The sequence below is a fragment of the Pithys albifrons genome, chromosome 4, assembly GCF_047495875.1.
Source record: "Pithys albifrons albifrons isolate INPA30051 chromosome 4, PitAlb_v1, whole genome shotgun sequence".
Taxonomy (NCBI): Eukaryota; Metazoa; Chordata; class Aves; order Passeriformes; family Thamnophilidae; genus Pithys; species Pithys albifrons.
In genome coordinates, this window is record NC_092461.1 from 100800611 (window position 1) to 100825291 (window position 24681).

The following is a 24681-nucleotide window of genomic DNA, read 5'->3' on the forward strand; positions in this document are numbered from 1 at the left end:
AGCAGAGGGCTCAGGGACACTCAGCAGGCACAGACAGAGCAGCACAGACACAGCAGAGGGCTCAGGGACACTCAGCATGCACAGAACCTGCAGCACAGACACAGCAGAGGGCTCAGGGACACTCAGCAGGCACAGAACCTGCAGCACAGACAGAGCAGAGGGCTCAGGGACACTCAGCCACTGCCATGGCTCTTCATGCACAGGGCACAAGCTCAGACACTCTCAGAGCAGCAGTTATGGAGGGAGAAACAGCTCATCTCTCAGACAATCTTTACTTACCCAAATCTTGAACAAAACAAACACTATCTGGGGTAAGAGTTAGCTGTGCACTCAAAATGTCTAATTTTATATGAGCTGCCTGAATCTCCCAAGTCCATGCAACTGAACAGGAGACAACCATTAGTTATAGGCCATCAAGGGGATAAATCTTCATCTTTAAAATAGCATATATTTGAGCTGATTGCTAAACTAAGTGCTGTGAAAAATAAGGCCTTTCTGAGGTTACCAGGAAAACCTTACAAAAGCCAAGTTCCAATGAACAAGAAGACACAGCAAGATCTTGCCTTCTGCCTACAACACACTTCATTTTGCTGATTATCAAACCTTAGCAAGAGACCATTCTCACAGAGGCATTTCTTCTCTGCTGAATGCAGCCCAGGGATGCAGAGCCCAAGCCACCTACCCTGCCTGGGCACGCTGTGAACAGTTTGTGCAGAGACTGGGCCAGCTGGATCCTGGGATTGTTCACCATTTGCCCCACAGGATCATGCTCTTTCTTCCCAGCAAAGGCCAGCTGGGAGAATGCAGTCTCACAGCCTGGAGTATCCTCTGTGTCAATGAAGTGCTCCTTGTCAGGGGTCGTGTCATCCTCAGGCAGCTCGAAGAGGCCAAGGAGGGAGGGCCTGCAGCAAAGGAATCCTGGGGGGAGAAGGGAGGGGAACAGTGAACAGGTGAGGACAGCCTGTGCTTCACAAGAACGCTCAGATTACCTGGAACCCCTTTGCAGGGACTTGCTTAACTCCTGGCACTGTCCCTGTCCCAGGGAAGCTGCACTAGGACTGTGGGTCTGGGTCCTTTCCAGGCACAATGCAGCTGCTCATATTAACAGCATCAGCAATGCCCTCATTTTTTAGCAGCTCAAATTGCTGTGATACAAACCCAAGAATAGCAATTCTTTTCCAGATTACAGTTTTTCTCTAAGTACATTCAAAAAGAGTTCTAGTCCTGGATCCGGTTACTGTCATTCAATTTGGGCTACCTGAGCCCCCAGACTGCTGGACTGCCTTTCAGTCTCCAGAGCTTTCCCCCAGATTCCACTTTCAGGCTAAGACACTACAGCCTGTCAGGTTGTGAGTATTCTCAGGCCTCCTGACTAGGACAGTTACAAGTCAAAAGTGGGCCCAGCTTTCCAGAAGGAATGCAAGCTGACAGTAGCCTAATTCCCTTCAGTGGAGCTCTACTCAGCCAAATCCAGGCTCAAACACATCTCAAACCAGCTCTGCCATTTGCTTTGAAAACACACTTCCCTTTGTGCAGTGAAGGATGAAAAGGTATGAAAAGCCTCAAGCTGAGTCTCACCACAACAGTGGGCCTGAAGAAATGCCAAAGGAGTTTATTGGAGGGGCCTATTCTGGTGAAAGCTCCTACTTTCCAGACCTCCAACAGCATCACCAGCAGACCCTGAAGAAGTGTGGCACCTACCACGGCTTGGGGTACTCAGTGTCCATCACGGGAGGACATTCTGTTAATGTCTTGGTGATGCCAACAGCACGGATCTGCTTTTCAACTTGTCCCAGACTCTTTCTGGATTTCAGGAATCATCATTTTCTCCAAGCCCGTTTCAAACATCCTAGTATGACAGTTAGAGAAAAAGTATCAGAACGATTTATCACCCTATGGTGACCAAAGAAAAGCAGAAACCACACAAAGCACCAGGAAACAGAGAACACAAGACAATTTGTTTCTTAACAATTGCTGCCCTCTTACATAGATGTTTGCACATATAAACTTGTTACAAAGGATAAAAACCAGAGACAGCAATCCTTCCCTTTTATGACCCGCTCAGGAGATCAGTAACTTGAACTATCAGTGAGGAACTGTGGGCAGAAAATCAGAAATGAACCCCAAAAGGAGAGGCACCCGGGCAGTCAGATTAGCGCCAAACCTCCTTTGCCATTTCAGCCAGAGAGACAACTCTTTCCTGCTTCAAAGGCAAAAACTGCACAGCAGCCTGAAATACAACCCAAGCCAACAGAACACACTCCCTTTGGCTGTATGCTGCCAAGTATTTCCTGCAGAGCTCATGCCCCATTTCCTGTGCCATACTGGTTAATGAAGAGGAGAAAGCAACGAGAAAAAGGATGAAGTAAAACTCCAGATGAAAACAAGAGAATTGCTTTAGAGTCAGCAGCAAAATGCATTCTAAGAAGGAGACAGAAAGGGCAGCCTTCATAAATGTTCCCTTTTACTGAAGGGCATTAAGTTGCTGCTCCAAAGTTTGCCTAAAACTGCTCATCTTCTCGGGCACCACAACACTGAAACGTGGAACGCTGGAAGCACCACTTCCATTTGGTTGGTGGAACACCATTGGAAGAACCCTGTAATTCTTGCTCCTCTACAGGAGGCATCAAGCAGATTTTAAAGGATTAATAACAGACCTTGTGTGATCTGTGTAGAGATAACATCACGAATTTCATCAGCATGGCCATCTGCCTGGGGATGATTTCAACAATGTGTCACAGCTTTGACAGAGGAACGTAAACCCTTCCTCATAACTTTATTCCCATGAAGGCCAAAATGACACAAAAGCATGGAATGTTTCCCAGCATGAACACAAACTGCAGAGAGCAGTGGTCAGAATGGCTGTGCTGTGTGACAGGGCAAGTGTGTTGCTATTAGCTGGAGATTAAATGGAGACACTTTCAGACAAGTAACGACATCACACACACCAGGAAAGGAGGAGAACTACACAAGTCCTTTAGTTCCATTCCCTCAGTTTTCATGGAGTGTCACCTGCTGTGGCCACTGCCCTTTATGCCCCCCTTGACTCCAGAGCATTTGGAGCAAGTCCCTGGAGCCACCAGAGTCCCACCCATGTACAGGATGCCTGATCTGTGCAACTGCACACTCTGAACCACTCGTGTCACACACTGGAGCTTTTCAGAGCAAGGAACTTACTTTTGATAAGTTTTGTTGGTTTGGAACTTGGAAGTCTTTGGAATAGCAGAATGAAGACCTGTTTCCTGTACCAGTCAACTGATTCACTGGAAATTTAAAAGAACAGTTATTCAGTTCACAGTGGGCTTTGACTGGTGCTGTCACTTTACAGAAAACACAGATAAAGTTGTTCCCATCTCTTTAACTGATAAATGTGACATTTTTGCTCCTGAAGTGTTAACCTTTGCCATGACTGCACACTGCAGAACCAAAGCCCACAGAAGTCAGTTCTGAATCCAATTTGAGCTCATACTCACGGGGGCATATGCTCCATGATGCTGTTTAGCAGGTCAAAGCCTTGGGGATCACTGGCTTTCAAGGCAATCAGCTTCAGGAATCCCCCCAACACTCCAGGCTGCAAGGAAAGCAAACATGAAGCTCTAGGCAACTGTTCTTCCTAAGTGGCCCAGCAGAAAGTTGGCTCTGACCATCGAAGACATGCAACAGTGCAAAAGCATCCCTAACCTAAACCAGGATTCTGATCCTGCAGTGCTGGACAAGGAAGACACGTTGTGGCTCCTTCTCACTCACTCACTCACTCACTCACTCACTCCACTCACTCACTCACTCACTCACTCCACTCCCTCACTCACTCACTCACTCACTCACTCCACTCACTCATTCACTCCCTCACTCACTCCACTCACTCCACTCAGTCATTCACTCCCTCACTCACTCCCTCACTCACTCACTCCCTCCACTCACTCACTCACTCACTCACTCACTCCCTCACTCACTCACTCACTCACTCACTCCACTCACTCACTCACTCACTCCACTCACTCCCTCACTCACTCCACTCACTCCCTCACTCACTCACTCACTCACCCACTCCACTCAGTCCACTCACTCACTCCCTCACTCACTCCACTCACTCACTCACTCACTCACTCATTCACTCACTCACTCATTCACTCACTCACTCACTCCCTCACTCACTCACTCACTCCCTCACTCACTCCACTCACTCACTCCACTCACTCCACTCACTCATTCACTCCCTCACTCACTCTCCTCAACCTGTTCTGAACACAAGCCCTGAGAGTTCTGCTGGTCCACATGTTCCACAGGAAGCAAACAAGGTAAGAAAATTCTGGGAAACTGCCACTTGCCAAAACCAAGTGCAGGAATTTTCCATCTCGGCTGACAAAAGCACAGGAGCCCAGGATTCACCTCAGCCCCAGGACGGGAAAGCACCCACCGAGCTGCATGCAGAGTATTTGTCCGTGCATGGAGCGCCACTGAGGCCCAGCCCAGCCCAGCCCCTGCCCCGCGGCCCCGGCACTCACGATCTTGGCGGCGGCGCTGCGGGCGATGGTGCCGGCGCCGCGCTCCAGGAACGCCTCTGGAGCAGCCGCACCGGCGGCGGGATGTTCCCCGCGCGCTCCCGCGGCACCGGCTGCGGCAGGTGCGGGAAAACAGCGCCATGAACGAACACGGGATGTGGCATCGAGCAGGAGAGGCAGCACTGGCGACAGCGCTTCGTACTCCGCGCCTGCGCAGTGGCGACAACGTTTCGTACTCCGCGCATGCGCAGTAGCGACTGCGATCTGTACTCCGCGCATGCGCAGTAGCGAAAACGCGCTGTACTCCGCGCGTGCGCAGTAGCGACAAAGTTCCGTAATCTGCGCATGCGCAGTAGCGACAAAGTTCCGTACTCCGCGCGTGCGCAGTAGCGACGGAGCTCCGTGCTCCGCGCGTGCGCAGTAGCGACGAAGCTCCGTACTCCGCGCGTGCGCAGTAGCGACGGAGAGACGTACTCCGCGCATGCGCAGTAGCGACGGCGCTCTGTACTCCGCGCGTGCGCAGTAGCGACGGAGCTCCGTACTCCGCGCGTGCGCAGTAGCGACGAAGCTCCGTACTCCGCGCGTGCGCAGTAGCGACGGAGAGACGTACTCCGCGCATGCGCAGTAGCGACGGCGCTCTGTACTCCGCGCGTGCGCAGTAGCGACTGCTCTCTGTACTCCGCGCGTGCGCAGTAGCGACAAAGTTCTGTATTCCGCGCGTGCGCAGTAGTGACACAGTTCCAAACTCTGCGCGTGCGCAGTACCGACGGCGCTCTGTACTCCGCGCGTGCGCAGTAGCGACTACGAACTGTAGTCCGCGCGTGCGCAGTAGCGACGGTGCTCTGTACTCCGCGCGTGCGCAGTAGCGACTGCAATCTGTACTCCGCGCGTGCGCAGTAGCGACAAAGTTTCGTACTCCGCGCATGCGCAGTAGCGACAAAGTTCCGTACTCCGCGCGTGCGCAGTAGCGACGAAGTTCCGTACTCCGCGCGTGCGCAGTAGCGACGGCGCTCTGTACTCCGCGCGTGCGCAGTAGCGACGATGTTCCGTACTCCGCGCGTGCGCAGTAGCGACAGCTCTTCGTACTCCGCGCGTGCGCAGTAGCGACCGAGCCCCTCTGCCCAAACGCCGGTTCGAATCCCGCCCTCGGCCGCCCCCTCTCCCTCGCCGACGCCGCCTGGCGGACACGGCCGGGAACTGCAGCGCACTCCAGCACCCTGCGTGGTGCCCCGCGTGTCGCCGCGGAGGGGGCAGCAGCCCTGAAGGGCTCTGCTGGTCCCGCCATGGTCTGAGGGTCGGCACCAGCCGGACTGGGTCAGCCAGGGTGGGTCTGTCACGGCCGCGCCGCTTCTCTCGCACGTACGTTCCGCCTCCTGGCACGGGACCCTGCCCCCCCCCCCCCCCCGTCACGTATTTCCCGCCTCTCCAGCAGGGGCTTTTCCCGCCCCTCCCCTCAGCTGCGCTGCCCCGCCCACCGTGAGGGGCTCAAGGAAAGGAGAGGCGAGGCGCCATTTTACGCCGATGCGGGGGGCACGGGGCGCAGAGCGGTCGTGTCGGAGAGCAGTGAGGTGTCTGTGGCGTTACTGAGGGGAGAGGTCAGCTATGGCACAGCCTCAAAGCGATGTAAAGCCAAGGGAACCGTGGGGGCAGAGCTGGGATATGTTTTGAGGGGAAAAGGCGAGGTAAAGTGTTAAGAGTCGTCCCCGGTGAGTGCGTGAGGGAGCCGCGGATTCCCGCCCCCACTCCTCCCGCCGCTCGGGGCAGGGGCGGGGGGCAGAGGCGGGTCCCGCCCGCCGCTCCGGGAGGCACAGGCGGGCTCCCGCCGCTCCGGGAGGGAGAAGGGGTGTCCCCCATGCTCCTGAGGGGCTGTGAGGGCTACACGGACAGCGACAGGTGCCGTGAGGGCGGTGGGGGGGGCTCGGCCGTGCCGTAGCTGTGCCCTTTCCCCGCCGTTCCCCTCAGCCCTGAGGCAGGGCAGGCGAAAGGTGCTTTGAAAAGCTCCTATAAAAGCTTGTAGAGTCGCCCTGGGGCGAATTTTAGGTTGTTAGAGACTAGGGAGTGTTGGACTACAGCATCAGAGCGCAGCAGGGTGTTTCGTGACAATTCTGAGGGAAAAGCAAAAAAAGAGGGTGCCTATGGGGGACAAAATAAACAATTTTCAGAGCAATCTGGCATAACTATTAGGGACAGAATAAACATCTTGGAGAGATATAAGCGTGGGGCCATCCTATTTAAAGACAAAATCAGAAGTACTTCAGGGAAGACATTGGTAGCATTTTCATAGCAGGCATCTGCAAGTTGGCAAGACAATTTAGGTAGGAGAAAGAATAGACATTTAAGCAGGCTGTGCTAAACTAGCATTCTGGATGTGTGCAGTTCTTTTAGTTGTAGAAACTAAACTTGCTGATGGGGTGAAGGAGACAGATTTTTCTGAAAAAAAAATTCACCATCCTAGGGAATGACTCCATAAATTAGGAATACTGTTTTACGTTCTTTCCAATCATGGAGTCAAAGTTTAACAAAGGATCTTGGACGTAATTTTCCTGTAAGAAGAGAAAAAGAATGGTAATAAGTACTTCACGCCGAGTCCAGCCACAGATTTTTCAAGCAGCAAACGGGTTAGAAGGCTGAAAAGGGAGGAAAACAAAAGAAAAGAGGATGAATCACATTAAAATTTTGGTGTGGGTTCAGGAGACAATATATAATGAAAACAAGTACTGCTCCAAGACTTAAGTCCTTGTACAGGAGTAGAGGTTAATAGAGAGACCTCAGGGCTAACCCTCTTCTCTTTATCTTGCAGAAGCTGTCGAGAAACAGATGGAGATGGACATCGAGGAAAGAGTGCAGAGGAGGATCAGCAGCATCGAGGTCAAGAGGGAGCACAAGACAGGCCTTCTGGGCAAACAACTGTCCCTGCCGTCATCGGGACAGACACACATGTTGAAGTGCAGCAGGAACCTTCAGGGTGCCCCGCTGGCTTTCATTGGGCGACCCCCCCGTAAACAGGGCTGGGTCTTTCCTTTGGTGTTTTTGGCCTTTTGCCACGGTTCTCCTTTGGCTGCCCAGGGAGAGCGGGAAACACTGTAAGGAGAGTGAGAGAGCCCTTCTCCACATCCCAGGGGCAAATGGAGGTATCCTGACTGCAGGCCACCGTGTCAGCGGAGCAGGGCTTCTTTGTTTCCCTTGGTGCCTTAGTGCCTGGTGGCGGCTGCTGGCCACGGTGACCCCCCTGTAGCCTGGGCATGTCACAGCCTGTGTTCGTTGTCCAGCCTTGAAGCCGCCCTGCGTAGTCAGGGGCTTGAGGTGTCTGGGCAGGCCAGGGCAAGTCTGAGGCCGTGTTCTCCCGCTGCTGGGCGTCAGGAATGGCTCGCCGCAGGTTGCTGCTCAGAGCTTGCTCCCTCTCCTGGGACGTTGCCCCTTTGTGTCTCTGTCTTGTCTTTGTCGGTGTGAGTGAGAGAGCGAGCGTGTCCCTTGGTCCCCCTAGAAAAGCAGGTAGCGTAGCTTAGGCTTCCCAGGAGGGAAAGAGGGGCTCTGTGTAGGAAGCTGTGGGGTGCCATCCGTACTGCACAGCAGCAGGTGGCCGCCTTAGACATGGCCTGGCTTGTGCAGAGGCCACGAGGGCCTGGCAATGTGGAGGGGCTTAACAGCTGCCAACGAGCAGAGGACATGACATGGCCCAGCTACAAAGCGTCACAGTGGACGACAGGCGCCAGCAGCCACAAAAGGTGGCAAGGCAATAAAGAAAGCCGTGCCCTGTTTTCAGGGTGGGCTGGGGTTGGGAGAGCTCCATTTTCCCATCGGGGGTGAAGAACGGGATTCTCACCCTCCTTCCTGGGTTGCCCTCTCTCTTCAAGCAGCCAACGAAGCACCGTTAGGGGGGAGGGTGTCTGGGTTCCCCCGAGGCGGAGAGAAGGAGCCTCCGCGGGCCTGTGGGCCCAGGGCCGCCCGTAAGTCTGGGCCAGTGCCCTGGAGTCCCGGGCACTTTGCAGACTAGCAGCAGCTCGAGCCCTCTGTAGTCAGAGGTGCAGCCTCTTTGGCTACTGCTTTGCATGCCCAGCTTCCTTTGCCCAGAGGGCCTGGCTCCCAGCAGCAGACGGGGCATCGCCGTGACCACTCAAGGTGAGGTTTGGAGAGGTTTGTGGCAATGGGGAGCTCTGTGGGTGGGTTTGGAGTGACTTGGAGGTCTCCCTCTGGAGATGTAGGGTCCCGGTTTACTTCCTACGGAGGAGCTGGTGTTTCTCACACCTGCCTGTGTCCTCCTTCCTTTGCAGAAACCATGGGAGAAGAGAGCGGAGGCATCGTGCGGACGGCAGTGCTGACGTGGGAAAACGCGGAGGTGACACCAGTGGAAGTTGGAGCGTTGTGTGGAGCCGTGGGGGGGTGTGGTGGGAGTGGGCAGGTGATGGTGGCTTGGGGAGCTCGCTCTGGGTGCCCGTTTCACTGACTTGAAGGAGTTGGAGCTTCTCGGACTCAACTGTGTTATTCTCTTTGCTTGACGGAAGCCATCCGAGAAGAAAGCAGAGCCAGGAGCGTGGGACGGCGAGGCAAAAGAGTTCAGAAGAGGATCAGCAGCGTCGAGGTCAAGAGGGAGCACAAGAAAGGCCTTCTGGGCAAATGAACCTCTTTGCCATCACGGGGTCAGGCATACACGTAGGAGTGCGGAGGGCATCTTCAGGGTGCCCCCGCTGGCTTTGCGCTGGGTGACCCCCCCTGTAAACAGGGCTGGGTCTTTCCTTTGGTAGTGTTGGCCTTTTGCCACGGTTCTCCTTTGGCTGCCCAGAAAGAGGGGGACAACCCTGTAAGGAAGAGGGAGAGTCCCCTTGGCCACACCCAATAGGAGAATGCAGGTCTCCCGACCCCAGCCCACCCTGTAAACGGGGCAGGGCTTTTTTTTTTGCCTTGGCACCTTTGTGCCTGCTGACGGCTGCTGGCCACTGTGACCCCCTGTAGCTGGGCCGCGTCACAGCCGCTGTTCTTTGGCCAGCCGTGAAGCCCTTGAGCGTAGTCAGGCCCTTGAGGCCTCTGTGCAGGCCAGGGCGAGTCTGAGGCCGTTGTCTCCTGCTTGTGGGCGGTAGGGATGGCTCGCCGCAGGTTGCTGCTCAGAGCTTGCTCCCTCTCCTGGGACGCTGCCCCTTTGTGTCTCTGTCTTGTCTTTGTCGGTGTGAGTGAGAGAGCGAGCGTGTCCCTTGGTCCCCCTAGAAAAGCAGGTAGCGTAGCTTAGGCTTCCCAGGAGGGAAAGAGGGGCTGTGTGCAACAACCGGGGCGTGCCCTCAAAACCCACAAACGGAGACACGGCCCAGCCTCGGCCCTTCTTTCCGAGGAGGCAGCAAAGCCTCTCGGTCACCCGCCTGTAGCCAGGGCCTGGGTCTGTGCCAGTGCTGCTGGTGACGTGCCAGCATGTGCCCGCCCTGTCTTCAGGGCTGGGGCCCTGTCCTCGCGACCTTAGGCCGTGGAGGGCATTGTTGGGGGTGCCGAGCCTAGAAGGGGCAGCCTTGTAAGCGGGGCTTTGTACGACCCCAGTGCTCGGCGGGCGGTTGGAGGGAGCCCCTGTAATCAGGTGGGTATTCCTGGCCCTGGCCGTTCCGAGGTCCAGGGCCGGGAGGTGTGCAGCTCCCTGTCCGTGGAGGAAGGCCCCCAGGCCTTAGGCCGTTAGCTGTTTTTCCTGGTACTGGAATCTTATTGCTATTAGTGCAGGGGGAAGCCGAGTCCTGTGGCTCCCTGGGTGTGCACCCGCCCGTAATCGGGGTCCGGGTCTGGGAGCCTCGGTGCTCCCTCAGCTGGCAGGCTGTGCGGGGCGACCGCCCCGTTAGCGGGGAGCGGGTCTGGGTGCCCTCGAGGCGGAGAGAAGGAGCCTCCGCAGGCCTGTGGGCCCAGGGCCGCCCGTAAGTCTGGGCCAGTGCCCTGGAGTCCCGGGCACTTTGCAGACTAGCAGCGTCTCGAGCCCTCTGTAGTCAGAGGTGCAGCCTCGTTGGCCAGTGCTTTGCATGCCCAGCTTCCTTTGCCCAGAGGGCCTGGCTCCCAGCAGCAGACGGGGCGTCGCCGTGACCACTCAAGGTGAGGTTTGGAGAGGTTTGTGTCAGTGGGGGGCTCTGTGGGTGGGTTTGGAGTGACTTGGAGGTCTCCCTCTGGGGATGTAGGGTCCCGGTTTACTTCCTACGGAGGAGCTGGTGTTTCTCACACTTGCCTGTGTCCTCCTTCCTTTGCAGAAACCATGGAAGAAGAGAGCGGCGGCATCGTGCGGACGGCAGTGCTGACGTGGGAAAACGCGGAGGTGGCACCAGTGGAAGTTGGAGCGTTGTGTGGAGCTGTGGGGGGGTGTGGTGGGAGTGGGCAGGTGATGGTGGCTTGGGGAGCTCGCTCTGGGTGCCCGTTTCACTGACTTGAAGGAGTTGGAGCTTCTCGGACTCAACTGTGTTATTCTCTTTGCTTGACGAAAGCCATCCGAGAAGAAAGCAGAGCCAGGAGCGTGGGACGGCGAGGCAAAAGAGTTCAGAAGAGGATCAGCAGCGTCGAGGTCAAGAGGGAGCACAAGAAAGGCCTTCTGGGCAAATGAACCTCTTTGCCATCACGGGGTCAGGCATACACGTAGGAGTGCGGAGGGCATCTTCAGGGTGCCCCCGCTGGCTTTGCGCTGGGTGACCCCCCCTGTAAACAGGGCTGGGTCTTTCCTTTGGTAGTGTTGGCCTTTTGCCACGGTTCTCCTTTGGCTGCCCAGAAAGAGGGGGACAACCCTGTAAGGAAGAGGGAGAGTCCCCTTGGCCACACCCAATAGGAGAATGCAGGTCTCCCGACCCCAGCCCACCCTGTAAACGGGGCAGGGCTTTTTTTTTTGCCTTGGCACCTTTGTGCCTGCTGACGGCTGCTGGCCACTGTGACCCCCTGTAGCTGGGCCGCGTCACAGCCGCTGTTCTTTGGCCAGCCGTGAAGCCCTTGAGCGTAGTCAGGCCCTTGAGGCCTCTGTGCAGGCCAGGGCGAGTCTGAGGCCGTTGTCTCCTGCTTGTGGGCGGTAGGGATGGCTCGCCGCAGGTTGCTGCTCAGAGCTTGCTCCCTCTCCTGGGACGCTGCCCCTTTGTGTCTCTGTCTTGTCTTTGTCGGTGTGAGTGAGAGAGCGAGCGTGTCCCTTGGTCCCCCTAGAAAAGCAGGTAGCGTAGCTTAGGCTTCCCAGGAGGGAAAGAGGGGCTGTGTGCAACAACCGGGGCGTGCCCTCAAAACCCACAAACGGAGACACGGCCCAGCCTCGGCCCTTCTTTCCGAGGAGGCAGCAAAGCCTCTCGGTGACCCGCCTGTAGCCAGGGCCTGGGTCTGTGCCAGTGCTGCTGGTGACGTGCCAGCATGTGCCCGCCCTGTCTTCAGGGCTGGGGCCCTGTCCTCGCGACCTTAGGCCGTGGAGGGCATTGTTGGGGGTGCCGAGCCTAGAAGGGGCAGCCTTGTAAGCGGGGCTTTGTACGACCCCAGTGCTCGGCGGGCGGTTGGAGGGAGCCCCTGTAATCAGGTGGGTATTCCTGGCCCTGGCCGTTCCAAGGTCCAGGGCCGGGAGGTGTGCAGCTCCCTGTCCGTGGAGGAAGGCCCCCAGGCCTTAGGCCGTTAGCTGTTTTTCCTGGTACTGGAATCTTATTGCTATTAGTGCAGGGGGAAGCCGAGTCCTGTGGCTCCCTGGGTGTGCACCCGCCCGTAATCGGGGTCTGGGTCTGGGAGCCTCGGTGCTCCCTCGGCTGGCAGGCTGTGCGGGGCGACCGCCCCGTTAGCGGGGAGCGGGTCTGGGTGCCCCTGAGGCGGAGAGAAGGAGCCTCCGCAGGCCTTTGGGCCCAGGGCCGCCCGTAAGTCTGGGCCAGTGCCCTGGAGTCCCGGGCACTTTGCAGACTAGCAGCGTCTCGAGCCCTCTGTAGTCAGAGGTGCAGCCTCGTTGGCCAGTGCTTTGTATGCCCAGCTTCCTTTGCCCAGAGGGCCTGGCTCCCAGCAGCAGACGGGGCGTCGCTGTGACCACTCAAGGTGAGGTTTGGAGAGGTTTGTGTCAGTGGGGGGCTCTGTGGGTGGGTTTGGAGTGACTTGGAGGTCTCCCTCTGGGGATGTAGGGTCCCTGTCTGCTTCCTACGGAGGAGCTGGTGTTTCTCACACCTGCCTGTGTCCTCCTTCCTTTGCAGAAACCATGGGAGAAGAGAGCGGCGGCATCGTGCGGACGGCAGTGCTGACGTGGGAAAACGCGGAGGTGGCACCAGTGAAAGTTGGAGCGTTGTGTGGAGCCGTGGAGGGGTGGTGGGAGTGGGGGCAGGTGGTGGTGGCTTGGGGAGCTCGCTCTGGGTGCCCGTTTCACTGACTTGAAGGAGTTGGAGCTTCTCGGACTCACATGTGTTATTCTCTTTGCTTGACGGAAGCCATCCGAGAAGAAAGCAGAGCCAGGAGCGTGGGACTGTGAGGCAAAAGAGTTCAGAAGAGGATCAGCAGCGTCGAGGTCAAGAGGGAGCACAAGAAAGGCCTTCTGGGCAAATGAACCTCTTTGCCATCACGGGGTCAGGCATACACGTAGGAGTGCGGAGGGCATCTTCAGGGTGCCCCCGCTGGCTTTGCGCTGGGTGACCCCCCCTGTAAACAGGGCTGGGTCTTTCCTTTGGTAGTGTTGGCCTTTTGCCACGGTTCTCCTTTGGCTGCCCAGAAAGAGGGGGACAACCCTGTAAGGAAGAGGGAGAGTCCCCTTGGCCACACCCGATAGGAGAATGCAGGTCTCCCGACCCCAGCCCACCCTTTAAACAGGGCAGGGCTTTTTTTTTTGCCTTGGCACCTTTGTGCCTGCTGACGGCTGCTGGCCACTGTGACCCCCTGTAGCTGGGCCGCGTCACAGCCGCTGTTCTTTGGCCAGCCGTGAAGCCCTTGAGCGTAGTCAGGCCCTTGAGGCCTCTGTGCAGGCTAGGGCGAGTCTGAGGCCGTTGTCTCCTGCTTGTGGGCGGTAGGGATGGCTCGCCGCAGGTTGCTGCTCAGAGCTTGCTCCCTCTCCTGGGACGTTGCCCCTTTGTGTCTCTGTCTTGTCTTTGTCGGTGTGAGTGAGAGAGCGAGCGTGTCCCTTGGTCCCCCTAGAAAAGCAGGTAGCGTAGCTTAGGCTTCCCAGGAGGGAAAGAGGGGCTGTGTGCAACAACCGGGGCGTGCCCTCAAAACCCACAAACGGAGACACGGCCCAGCCTCGGCCCTTCTTTCCGAGGAGGCAGCAAAGCCTCTCGGTGACCCGCCTGTAGCCAGGGCCTGGGTCTGTGCCAGTGCTGCTGGTGACGTGCCAGCATGTGCCCGCCCTGTCTTCAGGGCTGGGGCCCTGTCCTCGCGACCTTAGGCCGTGGAGGGCATTGTTGGGGGTGCCGAGCCTAGAAGGGGCAGCCTTGTAAGCGGGGCTTTGTACGACCCCAGTGCTCGGCGGGCGGTTGGAGGGAGCCCCTGTAATCAGGTGGGTATTCCTGGCCCTGGCCGTTCCGAGGTCCAGGGCCGGGAGGTGTGCAGCTCCCTGTCCGTGGAGGAAGGCCCCCAGGCCTTAGGCCGTTAGCTGTTTTTCCTGGTACTGGAATCTTATTGCTATTAGTGCAGGGGGAAGCCGAGTCCTGTGGCTCCCTGGGTGTGCACCCGCCCGTAATCTGGGTCCGGGTCTGGGAGCCTCGGTGCTCCCTCAGCTGGCAGGCTGTGCGGGGCGACCGCCCCGTTAGCGGGGAGCGGGTCTGGGTGCCCTCGAGGCGGAGAGAAGGAGCCTCCGCAGGCCTTTGGGCCCAGGGCCGCCCGTAAGTCTGGGCCAGTGCCCTGGAGTCCCGGGCACTTTGCAGACTAGCAGCGTCTCGAGCCCTCTGTAGTCAGAGGTGCAGCCTCGTTGGCCAGTGCTTTGCATGCCCAGCTTCCTTTGCCCAGAGGGCCTGGCTCCCAGCAGCAGACGGGGCGTCGCCGTGACCACTCAAGGTGAGGTTTGGAGAGGTTTGTGTCAGTGGGGGGCTCTGTGGGTGGGTTTGGAGTGACTTGGAGGTCTCCCTCTGGGGATGTAGGGTCCCGGTTTACTTCCTACGGAGGAGCTGGTGTTTCTCACACCTGCCTGTGTCCTCCTTCCTTTGCAGAAACCATGGGAGAAGAGAGCGGCGGCATCGTGCGGACGGCAGTGCTGACGTGGGACAACGCGGAGGTGGCACCAGTGGAAGTTGGAGCGTTGTGTGGAGCTGTGGGGGGGTGTGGTGGGAGTGGGCAGGTGATGGTGGCTTGGGGAGCTCGCTCTGGGTGCCCGTTTCACTGACTTGAAGGAGTTGGAGCTTCTCGGACACAACTGTGTTATTCTCTTTGCTTGACGGAAGCCATCCGAGAAGAAAGCAGAGCCAGGAGCGTGGGACGGCGAGGCAAAAGAGTTCAGAAGAGGATCAGCAGCGTCGAGGTCAAGAGGGTACAAGAAAGGCTGTCCTGACAAACTCTCCCGGCCATCACCGGGACAGGCATACACGTAGGAGTGCGGTGGGCACCTTCCGGGTGGCTTTGTGCTGGGCAACTCTCCATGTAAACGGGGTTTGGTGTTATTGGCCTTTTGCCACGGTTCTCCTTTGGCTGCCCATAGAGAGGGGGCGACCTTGGAAGGAGGGTGAGAGTCCGCTTGGCCTCACCTGATAGGCGAATGCAGTTCTCCGGACTGCAGCCCACCGTGTAAACAACAGGGCTTTTTTTTCTTTGCCTTGGCACCTTGAGCCTGGTGGCGGCTGCTGGCCACGGTGACCCCCCTGTAGCCTGGGCATGTCACAGCCTGTGTTCGTTGTCCAGCCTTGAAGCCGCCCTGCGTAGTCAGGGGCTTGAGGTGTCTGGGCAGGCCAGGGCAAGTCTGAGGCCGTGTTCTCCCGCTGCTGGGCATCAGGAATGGCTCGCCACAGGTTGCTGCTCAGAGCTTGCTCCCTCTCCTGGGACGTTGCCCCTTTGTGTCTCTGTCTTGTCTTTGTCGGTGTGAGTGAGAGAGCGAGCGTGTCCCTTTGTCCCCCTAGAAAAGCAGGTAGCGTAGCTTAGGCTTCCCAGGAGGGAAAGAGGGGCTCTGTGTAGCAAGCTGTGGGGTGCCATCCGTACTGCACAGCAGCAGAAGGCAATGCTCTCAGACTTGGCCTGGCTTGTGGAGGGGCTTCGAGGCTGGCCAGAGAGCAGAGGCTAGCCTCAGCCCTTCTTTCCGAGGAGGCAGCAAAGCCTCTCGGTGGCCCACCTGTAGCCTTGGTCCCTTGGTTTCTCTTGGACTCCTGTTCTGTGTCACTGGGTCCCTGAGGATGTTGGGGCTTCTTGGGGGTTTCTCTAGGACACTGTAAGTTCCTGGCGGTCCCCGGGTCTCTGGGGCTGGCAGAGTGCAGCTGTGCTCTGCAGAGAAGAAGTGGAGCACTGAGAGACTCAAGCAAATAAGAAAACCATTCCTGATGTGTAAATTATGTACATATGTAGAGTGTCTTAAGTTTAGAGCCTTTATGTTTGTTTAAATAGAAATTGTGTTCTTATAAAGAGCATCTGAAAAATAAAAATCATTGACTTCATTTAAAACAAAAATGTTATGTAAAGATTGTCTTCTTTCCAGAGGCTACTTTTTCCTTTAAGTTTCCACAAATCCTGTTCTGAAAAATACTTTGTGCCCATGCTCAGTAGTCCTCTACTGCTGTCAATTGCTCCATGGTTACCTGGAATGTGTATAACTTCTTCTGTGTAATACATTGTATGCAATTATTTATAACATCACGTTGCTTTGACACTGGGTATAAAGATGTACTGTTGCAATTGGCTTTCATCAAGGTTACTTATTTTGACAATAAAATGATCATCTCGCTCCAAAGGAACTGGTAAAACATTCAACTGTGTGAAAATTTTGTGAGCTCAAGAGTACGCACATTGGAATGGAACCTGACCTTTAAGAAGCAGCTGGGCTGCACTCCAAGTGGAGCAGGTAAAAAGTGGTTTGCGTTCAGAATATCAACTCAGAAGACTGTTTTTCAAAAGGGAACTCCAAACTCAATGCTGAATTCTTTACAATGACAACGTGTGCTGATGGTGCACGTGTTCATGGCAGCACTTCCTAATTTCCAAATACCTGCGATTTTCTAGTAATGGTTTCCCCCTGAACTCTGGATCTTCTTTTCTTTTGTTAGTTGATTAAATCCACTCTGTGTAGGGATTTGGTTTAGAGGGTTTTCTGCTGGGTTCTTTTTTGAGGTTTTTTTGGTTGGTTTTCTGCTGTCATGCCTTACATTAGCGTGGCTACAGCTGTCAAGAACAATGAGGGCGAAAAGAATCTTGAAGCATTTATATTGTAGTAAATAGTCAAAGGCTGCACTCTCCACTAAATACCGTGTAAGAATATTGTTTTCAAAAAAGCATGGAATTTCAAGGTCAATAAAGAAGAAAACTGTAGAAAATCTGTTGATTCGTTCATCTTTACACTAGTGACTCGATCTTGGGGTCCAAGGCATGGGGCAGCTGTAGCAGCCTCGGGTAAAGAGCTGTTTCCACGTGTGCCCTACTTTTTTTAGGGTAGTTATAGCAATTTGCATAATGAGTGCCATTTATGTTTGTGGGGTGGTATAAATGAGGATGTAAAAACATCCCATTTGTAACATGCACAGTTCCTTTGGACAGCGGACAGTGTTTTTTCTGAACTCTTGGGATTGATGGAGTACGCTCAGAAATGCCTGCTCTGAAAAGTTGTTTCAATAAACTCATCTGGTGAAGGAGTTGTTGGGGCTGCAACTCGGGAAGCTTTGTTCCTTTAGGAAGGGAGCAAAGGCAATTCCGTGGGTGCCGGCCGACTTTCCACATGTCAGCCCAAAAAGCTGCTGGTGCTGGCAGCAAACAGTCTGTGTGGGGGAGGTAAAGGCCGGGCGGCTCCTGCCTGGCACTGCTTGTGGGAGCTTTGGCACGGGAACCTGGAGACCAGGTGAGAAGAGCCGAAATCAACCTAAAAATGGTAACGAAGAAACCAATACAAATAACATAAAATAATAAATCAAATAGGAGGTTTTGTTGGTGGCCGACGGCGGGAGTGGAAGCCGCGGCTGTAGAAAAAGCGCCGTTCCCCCCGCGCCCGTCGATCCACCGACTTCCCGCTCGGGCCCCGGGCGGCATGCGGGGGGGGGAACGAAGGCGCTCGGCTGAGCTGCAGTTCTCGGTCGTGTCCGCCAGGCGGCGCCGGCGAGGCAGACGGGGGGCGGCCGAGGGCGGGATTCGAACCGGCGTTTGGGGAGAGAGAGCCGCGTCCCAGGCGGGCGCCTTGACCGCTCGGCCAGCGGGGCGGGGGCGTGGTCACGGTGGGGCGTGTCCAGCCGGTGCGGGATGGGCGCGGCCACGGGGGGTCGGCACCGCGCTTCGCGCCCTTTAACATTCAAAAAATATGACGAAAACTACATGAAAAATCTAAGAGTCCCCCCGGTGGGGTGCCGCGCCGCCGGCGGGGAGGGGGAGCGAGCAGAGGGCTGGATCCGACGAGACTGACAGGCGCGCCCGCCGGTGGGTGCCGTTCTGCCGGCGGGAAGGCGGAGCTAGCTGGGGGCTGTGCCGCCTCCGGCTTCGCCGCTCTGCCCTCTCTGCTCGCTCCCGGCATGACCCCCGCCCCTCCGCCCCCCCGCCACACGCGGCCCGAGCGGGCCCGAAGCCTCCGCGGCGCGGCCCTGGCCCGGCGCTCCGGGGAACGAGGGGGCTGCGGGCGGCGGGCCCAGCCAAGGAGCCCCTCGGGGCAGCTTAACATTGCAAGTTGCTCGGGCCTCCCCCAGCTCTCCATTTCTTCTCTGCAGAACACAGCTGGACTCTGGCTGCCCCGGGAGAACTGGAGACCCCGAGTACCTCCCGGGGACCGCCACGATTCTCGCAGGGACTTAAAACGCTCCCCGCCCCACCGCCCCCGTCCCACTCCGAGACTTCCAGGTACCTCCATGGTCCTACAGGAACCCCCAAGGACCCCCAACGCCCCCAGGAGACCCCCCAGGGACTCCCACCATCTCCCGGGAGCCTTCTGGGACACTCGTGGACACAGAAGGAACACCAGAGACGCCAAACAGCCCCCGGGATCTACCGGGACTTCCTTTTTTTTATGGATTTGGTTTGCATACTTTCCTGTATTTTTTATTTTACAAAGCCTGCAAAATAAAACGAGGCGCCGCAAAGCCTTCTGGGTTCCACCGACGCTTCCGGGACTCATTCCTTTGTCATGTCGGTTTCCTCAAATTTTTAATTTTATTTTTAATTTTATTTCTTTTATTCCGTTTTTACCATTACGGGCCGTGCAGGGCGGGCACGCCCCCGCCTTGCTGGCCACGCCCCCGCCCCGCTGGCCGAGCGGTCAAGGCGCGCGCCTGGGACGCGGCTCTCTCTCCCCAATCGCCGGTTCGAATCCCTCCCTCGGCCGCCCCCGTCTGCCTCGCCGGCGCCGCCTGGCGGACACGGCCGGGAACTGCACCGCAGTCCAGCCCCCACCACCACGAATGCCCGCCGGGACCCGAGCGGCGAAGGCGCTGCACGGGCCGGGGAGCGGCTCTTTCTCTGCAGCCGCGCCTTCCACTCCCACCGTCGCCCAATAGCGAAAGCTCTTATTTTATTTTTTATTTTATGTCATTTTTGGTTGCTCTTTTGTCACACTTGTTAGCTTTATCTTTTTAAATTTTGATTTTTTAAATTGATTTTTTTGTACTTACATTAATTTTTCTCCTTTTTTGGAGAGTTTGCAGGCACAGAGCCTGCAGCACAGACACAGCTGAGGGCTCAGGGACACTCAGCAGGCACAGACAGAGCAGCACAGACACAGCTGAGGGCTCAGGGACACTCAGCAGGCACAGAACCTGCAGCACAGACACAGCTGAGGGCTCAGGGACACTCAGCAGGCACAGAACCTGCAGCACAGACACAGCAGAGGGCTCAGGGACACTCAGCAGGCACAGACAGAGCAGCACAGACACAGCAGAGGGCTCAGGGACACTCAGCATGCACAGAACCTGCAGCACAGACACAGCAGAGGGCTCAGGGACACTCAGCAGGCACAGAACCTGCAGCACAGACAGAGCAGAGGGCTCAGGGACACTCAGCCACTGCCATGGCTCTTCATGCACAGGGCACAAGCTCAGACACTCTCAGAGCAGCAGTTATGGAGGGAGAAACAGCTCATCTCTCAGACAATCTTTACTTACCCAAATCTTGAACAAAACAAACACTATCTGGGGTAAGAGTTAGCTGTGCACTCAAAATGTCTAATTTTATATGAGCTGCCTGAATCTCCCAAGTCCATGCAACTGAACAGGAGACAACCATTAGTTATAGGCCATCAAGGGGATAAATCTTCATCTTTAAAATAGCATATATTTGAGCTGATTGCTAAACTAAGTGCTGTGAAAAATAAGGCCTTTCTGAGGTTACCAGGAAAACCTTACAAAAGCCAAGTTCCAATGAACAAGAAGACACAGCAAGATCTTGCCTTCTGCCTACAACACACTTCATTTTGCTGATTATCAAACCTTAGCAAGAGACCATTCTCACAGAGGCATTTCTTCTCTGCTGAATGCAGCCCAGGGATGCAGAGCCCAAGCCACCTACCCTGCCTGGGCACGCTGTGAACAGTTTGTGCAGAGACTGGGCCAGCTGGATCCTGGGATTGTTCACCATTTGCCCCACAGGATCATGCTCTTTCTTCCCAGCAAAGGCCAGCTGGGAGAATGCAGTCTCACAGCCTGGAGTATCCTCTGTGTCAATGAAGTGCTCCTTGTCAGGGGTCGTGTCATCCTCAGGCAGCTCGAAGAGGCCAAGGAGGGAGGGCCTGCAGCAAAGGAATCCTGGGGGGAGAAGGGAGGGGAACAGTGAACAGGTGAGGACAGCCTGTGCTTCACAAGAACGCTCAGATTACCTGGAACCCCTTTGCAGGGACTTGCTTAACTCCTGGCACTGTCCCTGTCCCAGGGAAGCTGCACTAGGACTGTGGGTCTGGGTCCTTTCCAGGCACAATGCAGCTGCTCATATTAACAGCATCAGCAATGCCCTCATTTTTTAGCAGCTCAAATTGCTGTGATACAAACCCAAGAATAGCAATTCTTTTCCAGATTACAGTTTTTCTCTAAGTACATTCAAAAAGAGTTCTAGTCCTGGATCCGGTTACTGTCATTCAATTTGGGCTACCTGAGCCCCCAGACTGCTGGACTGCCTTTCAGTCTCCAGAGCTTTCCCCCAGATTCCACTTTCAGGCTAAGACACTACAGCCTGTCAGGTTGTGAGTATTCTCAGGCCTCCTGACTAGGACAGTTACAAGTCAAAAGTGGGCCCAGCTTTCCAGAAGGAATGCAAGCTGACAGTAGCCTAATTCCCTTCAGTGGAGCTCTACTCAGCCAAATCCAGGCTCAAACACATCTCAAACCAGCTCTGCCATTTGCTTTGAAAACACACTTCCCTTTGTGCAGTGAAGGATGAAAAGGTATGAAAAGCCTCAAGCTGAGTCTCACCACAACAGTGGGCCTGAAGAAATGCCAAAGGAGTTTATTGGAGGGGCCTATTCTGGTGAAAGCTCCTACTTTCCAGACCTCCAACAGCATCACCAGCAGACCCTGAAGAAGTGTGGCACCTACCACGGCTTGGGGTACTCAGTGTCCATCACGGGAGGACATTCTGTTAATGTCTTGGTGATGCCAACAGCACGGATCTGCTTTTCAACTTGTCCCAGACTCTTTCTGGATTTCAGGAATCATCATTTTCTCCAAGCCCGTTTCAAACATCCTAGTATGACAGTTAGAGAAAAAGTATCAGAACGATTTATCACCCTATGGTGACCAAAGAAAAGCAGAAACCACACAAAGCACCAGGAAACAGAGAACACAAGACAATTTGTTTCTTAACAATTGCTGCCCTCTTACATAGATGTTTGCACATATAAACTTGTTACAAAGGATAAAAACCAGAGACAGCAATCCTTCCCTTTTATGACCCGCTCAGGAGATCAGTAACTTGAACTATCAGTGAGGAACTGTGGGCAGAAAATCAGAAATGAACCCCAAAAGGAGAGGCACCCGGGCAGTCAGATTAGCGCCAAACCTCCTTTGCCATTTCAGCCAGAGAGACAACTCTTTCCTGCTTCAAAGGCAAAAACTGCACAGCAGCCTGAAATACAACCCAAGCCAACAGAACACACTCCCTTTGGCTGTATGCTGCCAAGTATTTCCTGCAGAGCTCATGCCCCATTTCCTGTGCCATACTGGTTAATGAAGAGGAGAAAGCAACGAGAAAAAGGATGAAGTAAAACTCCAGATGAAAACAAGAGAATTGCTTTAGAGTCAGCAGCAAAATGCATTCTAAGAAGGAGACAGAAAGGGCAGCCTTCATAAATGTTCCCTTTTACTGAAGGGCATTAACTTGCTGCTCCAAAGTTTGCCTAAAAACTGCTCATCTTCTCGGGCACCACAACACTGAAACGTGGAACGCTGGAAGCACCACTTCCATTTGGTTGGTGGAACACCACTGGAAGAACCCTGTAATTCTTGCTCCTCTACAGGAGGCATCAAGTAGATTTTAAAGGATTAATAACAGACCTTGTGTGATCTGTGTAGAGATAACATCACGAATTTCATCAGCATGGCCATCTGCCTGGGGATGATTTCAACAATGTGTCACAGCTTTGACAGAGGAACGTAAACCCTTCCTCAGAACTTTATTCCCATGAAGGCCAAAATGACACAAAAGCATGGAATGTTTCCCAGCATGCACACAAACTGCAGAGAGCAGTGGTCAGAATGGCTGTGCTGTGTGACAGGGCAAGTGTGTTGCTATTAGCTGGAGATTAAATGGAGACACTTTCAGACAAGTAACGACATCACACACACCAGGAAAGGAGGAGAACTACACAAGTCCTTTAGTTCCATTCCCTCAGTTTTCATGGAGTGTCACCTGCTGTGGCCACTGCCCTTTATGTCCCCTTGACTACAGAGCATTTGGAGCAAGTCCCTGGAGCCAGCAGAGTCCCACCCATGTACAGGATGCCTGATCTGTGCAACTGCACACTCTGAACCACTCGTGTCACACTGGAGCTTTTCAGAGCAAGGAACTTACTTTTGATAAGTTTTGTTGGTTTGGAACTTGGAAGTCTTTGGAATAGCAGAATGAAGACCTGTTTCCTGTACCAGTCAACTGATTCACTGGAAATTTAAAAGAACAGTTATTCAGTTCACAGTGGGCTTTGACTGGTGCTGTCACTTTACAGAAAACACAGATAAAGTTGTTCCCATCTCTTTAACTGATAAATGTGACATTTTTGCTCCTGAAGTGTTAACCTTTGCCATGACTGCACACTGCAGAACCAAAGCCCACAGAAGTCAGTTTTGAATGCAATTTGAGCTCATACTCACGGGGGCATATGCTCCATGATGCTGTTTAGCAGGTCAAAGCCTTGGGGATCACTGGCTTTCAAGGCAATCAGCTTCAGGAATCCCCCCAACACTCCAGGCTGCAAGGAAAGCAAACATGAAGCTCTAGGCAACTGTTCTTCCTAAGTGGCCCAGCAGAAAGTTGGCTCTGACCATCGAAGACACGCAACAGTGCAAAAGCATCCCTAACCTAAACCAGGATTCTGATCCTGCAGTGCAGGACAAGGAAGACACGTTGTGGCTCCTTCTCACTCACTCACTCACTCACTCACTCACAAGACACGTTGTGGCTCCTTCTCACTCACTCACTCCCTCACTCACTCACTCACTCCACTCACTCCCTCACTCACTCACTCACTCATTCACTCCCTCACTCACTCACTCACTCTCCTCAAGCCTGTTCTGAACACAAGCCCTGAGAGTTCTGCTGGTCCACATGTTCCACAGGAAGCAAACAAGGTAAGAAAATTCTGGGAAACTGCCACTTGCCAAAACCAAGTGCAGGAATTTTCCATCTCGGCTGACAAAAGCACAGGAGCCCAGGATTCACCTCACCCCCAGGACGGGAAAGCACCCACCAAGCTGCATGCAGAGTATTTATCCGTGCATGGAGCGCCACTGAGGCCCAGCCCAGCCCAGCCCCTGCCCCGCGGCCCCGGCACTCACGATCTTGGCGGCGGCGCTGCGGGCGATGCTGCCGGCGCCGCGCTCCAGGAACGCCTCTGCAGCAGCCGCACCGGAGGCGGGATGTTCCCCGCGCGCTCCCGCGGCACCGGCTGCGGCAGGTGCGGGAAAACAGCGCCATGAACGAACACGGGATGTGGCATCGAGCAGGAGAGACAGAGAGGCGGACTCCGCGCGAGAACAGTAGCGACGGCGCTGGGTACTCCGCGCATGCGCAAGAGCGACACCGCTCAGTACTCCGCGCGTGCGCAGTAGAGACGGCGCACCGTACTCCGCGCATGCGCAGTAGCGACGACCCGCTGTACTCCGCGCGTGCGCAGCAGAGACGGCGCTCCGTACTCCGCGCATGCGCAGTAGCGACGACGCGCTGTACTCCGCGCGTGCGCAGCAGAGGCGGCGCTCTGTACTCCGCGCATGCGCAGCAGCGACAGCGCTCTGTACTCCGCGCGTGCGCAATTGGGACGGCGCGCTGTACTCCGCGCATGAGCAGTACCGACGGCGAGCCGTACTCCGCGCTTGCGCAGTACCGCCGAAGCTCTCTAATCCGCACGTGCGCAGTAGCGATGCAGATACCGCTGCCAAAAACGCCGGTTCGAATCCCGCCCTCGCCGGCCCTTCAGCTGCGCTGCCCCGCCTGGCGGACATGTCCAAGAACTGCATCGTAGTCCAGCCCCCACCACCTCCAATGCCCGCCGGGGCTCCCCAAGGAGGGGCGTGACGAGGGGCGACACCTCGGTCGCCGGGGGTCCGCAAGGCGAGGTTGCCGAGGGCCGACACCTCGGGCGCCGAGAGTCATCGGGTTGAGGTTGCCGCGGGGCGACACCTCGGGCGCCGGGACTCCCCAAGGGGGAGTTTGCCGAGGGGCGACACCTCGGGCGCCGGGGGTCCCCAAGGGGGGATTGCCGAGGGACGACAGTTTTGAGCACCGGGGGTCCCCAAGGGGGGTTCCCGACGGACGACATTTTGGGCACCGGGGGTCCCCAAGGGGGTTCCCCGAGGGACGACATTTCGGGCACCGGGGGTCCCCAAGGGGGGTTCCCGACGGACGACATTTTGGGCGCCGGGGATCTCTGTGGGGGTCTCTGGGGTGTCTCCGGAGCATCTCTGGTGGTCTCTGGGGTTCTCTGGAGGTCTCTGTGGGATCTATGGGG

At 55.8% G+C, this 24681-nt stretch overlaps 1 protein-coding gene and 2 long non-coding RNA genes across 6 annotated transcripts; all 3 read right to left on the bottom strand.

The window, feature by feature from the left end:
* Window positions 1-253: 253 nt before the first annotated feature.
* Window positions 254-3749, bottom strand: LOC139671001 (uncharacterized). 2 transcript variants are annotated; one of them, XR_011697630.1, is made up of 4 exons: window positions 3474-3749; window positions 3178-3263; window positions 1702-1849; window positions 254-918 (listed from the first exon to the last, which is right to left on the bottom strand). It is a non-coding gene; the product is annotated as an uncharacterized lncRNA (long non-coding RNA). The 2 variants fall into 2 exon arrangements; XR_011697629.1 differs by lacking the exon at window positions 254-918 and having other exon boundaries at window positions 1593-1849.
* A 641-nt stretch (window positions 3750-4390) lies between these two features.
* Window positions 4391-5787, bottom strand: LOC139671443 (testis-specific H1 histone-like). Its single transcript, XM_071554272.1, has 3 exons — window positions 5521-5787; window positions 4653-5371; window positions 4391-4421 (listed from the first exon to the last, which is right to left on the bottom strand). Exons 1-3 carry the CDS (start codon window positions 5785-5787, stop codon window positions 4391-4393), a joined length of 1017 nt encoding a protein of 338 aa, XP_071410373.1.
* A 13823-nt stretch (window positions 5788-19610) lies between these two features.
* Window positions 19611-23538, bottom strand: LOC139671002 (uncharacterized). Of its 3 annotated transcripts, none has more exons than XR_011697633.1 (4): window positions 22829-22998; window positions 22533-22618; window positions 21059-21206; window positions 19611-20275 (listed from the first exon to the last, which is right to left on the bottom strand). It is a non-coding gene; the product is annotated as an uncharacterized lncRNA (long non-coding RNA). The 3 variants fall into 3 exon arrangements; XR_011697632.1 differs by lacking the exon at window positions 19611-20275 and adding an exon at window positions 23513-23538 and having other exon boundaries at window positions 20950-21206; window positions 22829-22926; XR_011697631.1 differs by lacking the exon at window positions 19611-20275 and having other exon boundaries at window positions 20950-21206.
* Window positions 23539-24681: the final 1143 nt, after the last annotated feature.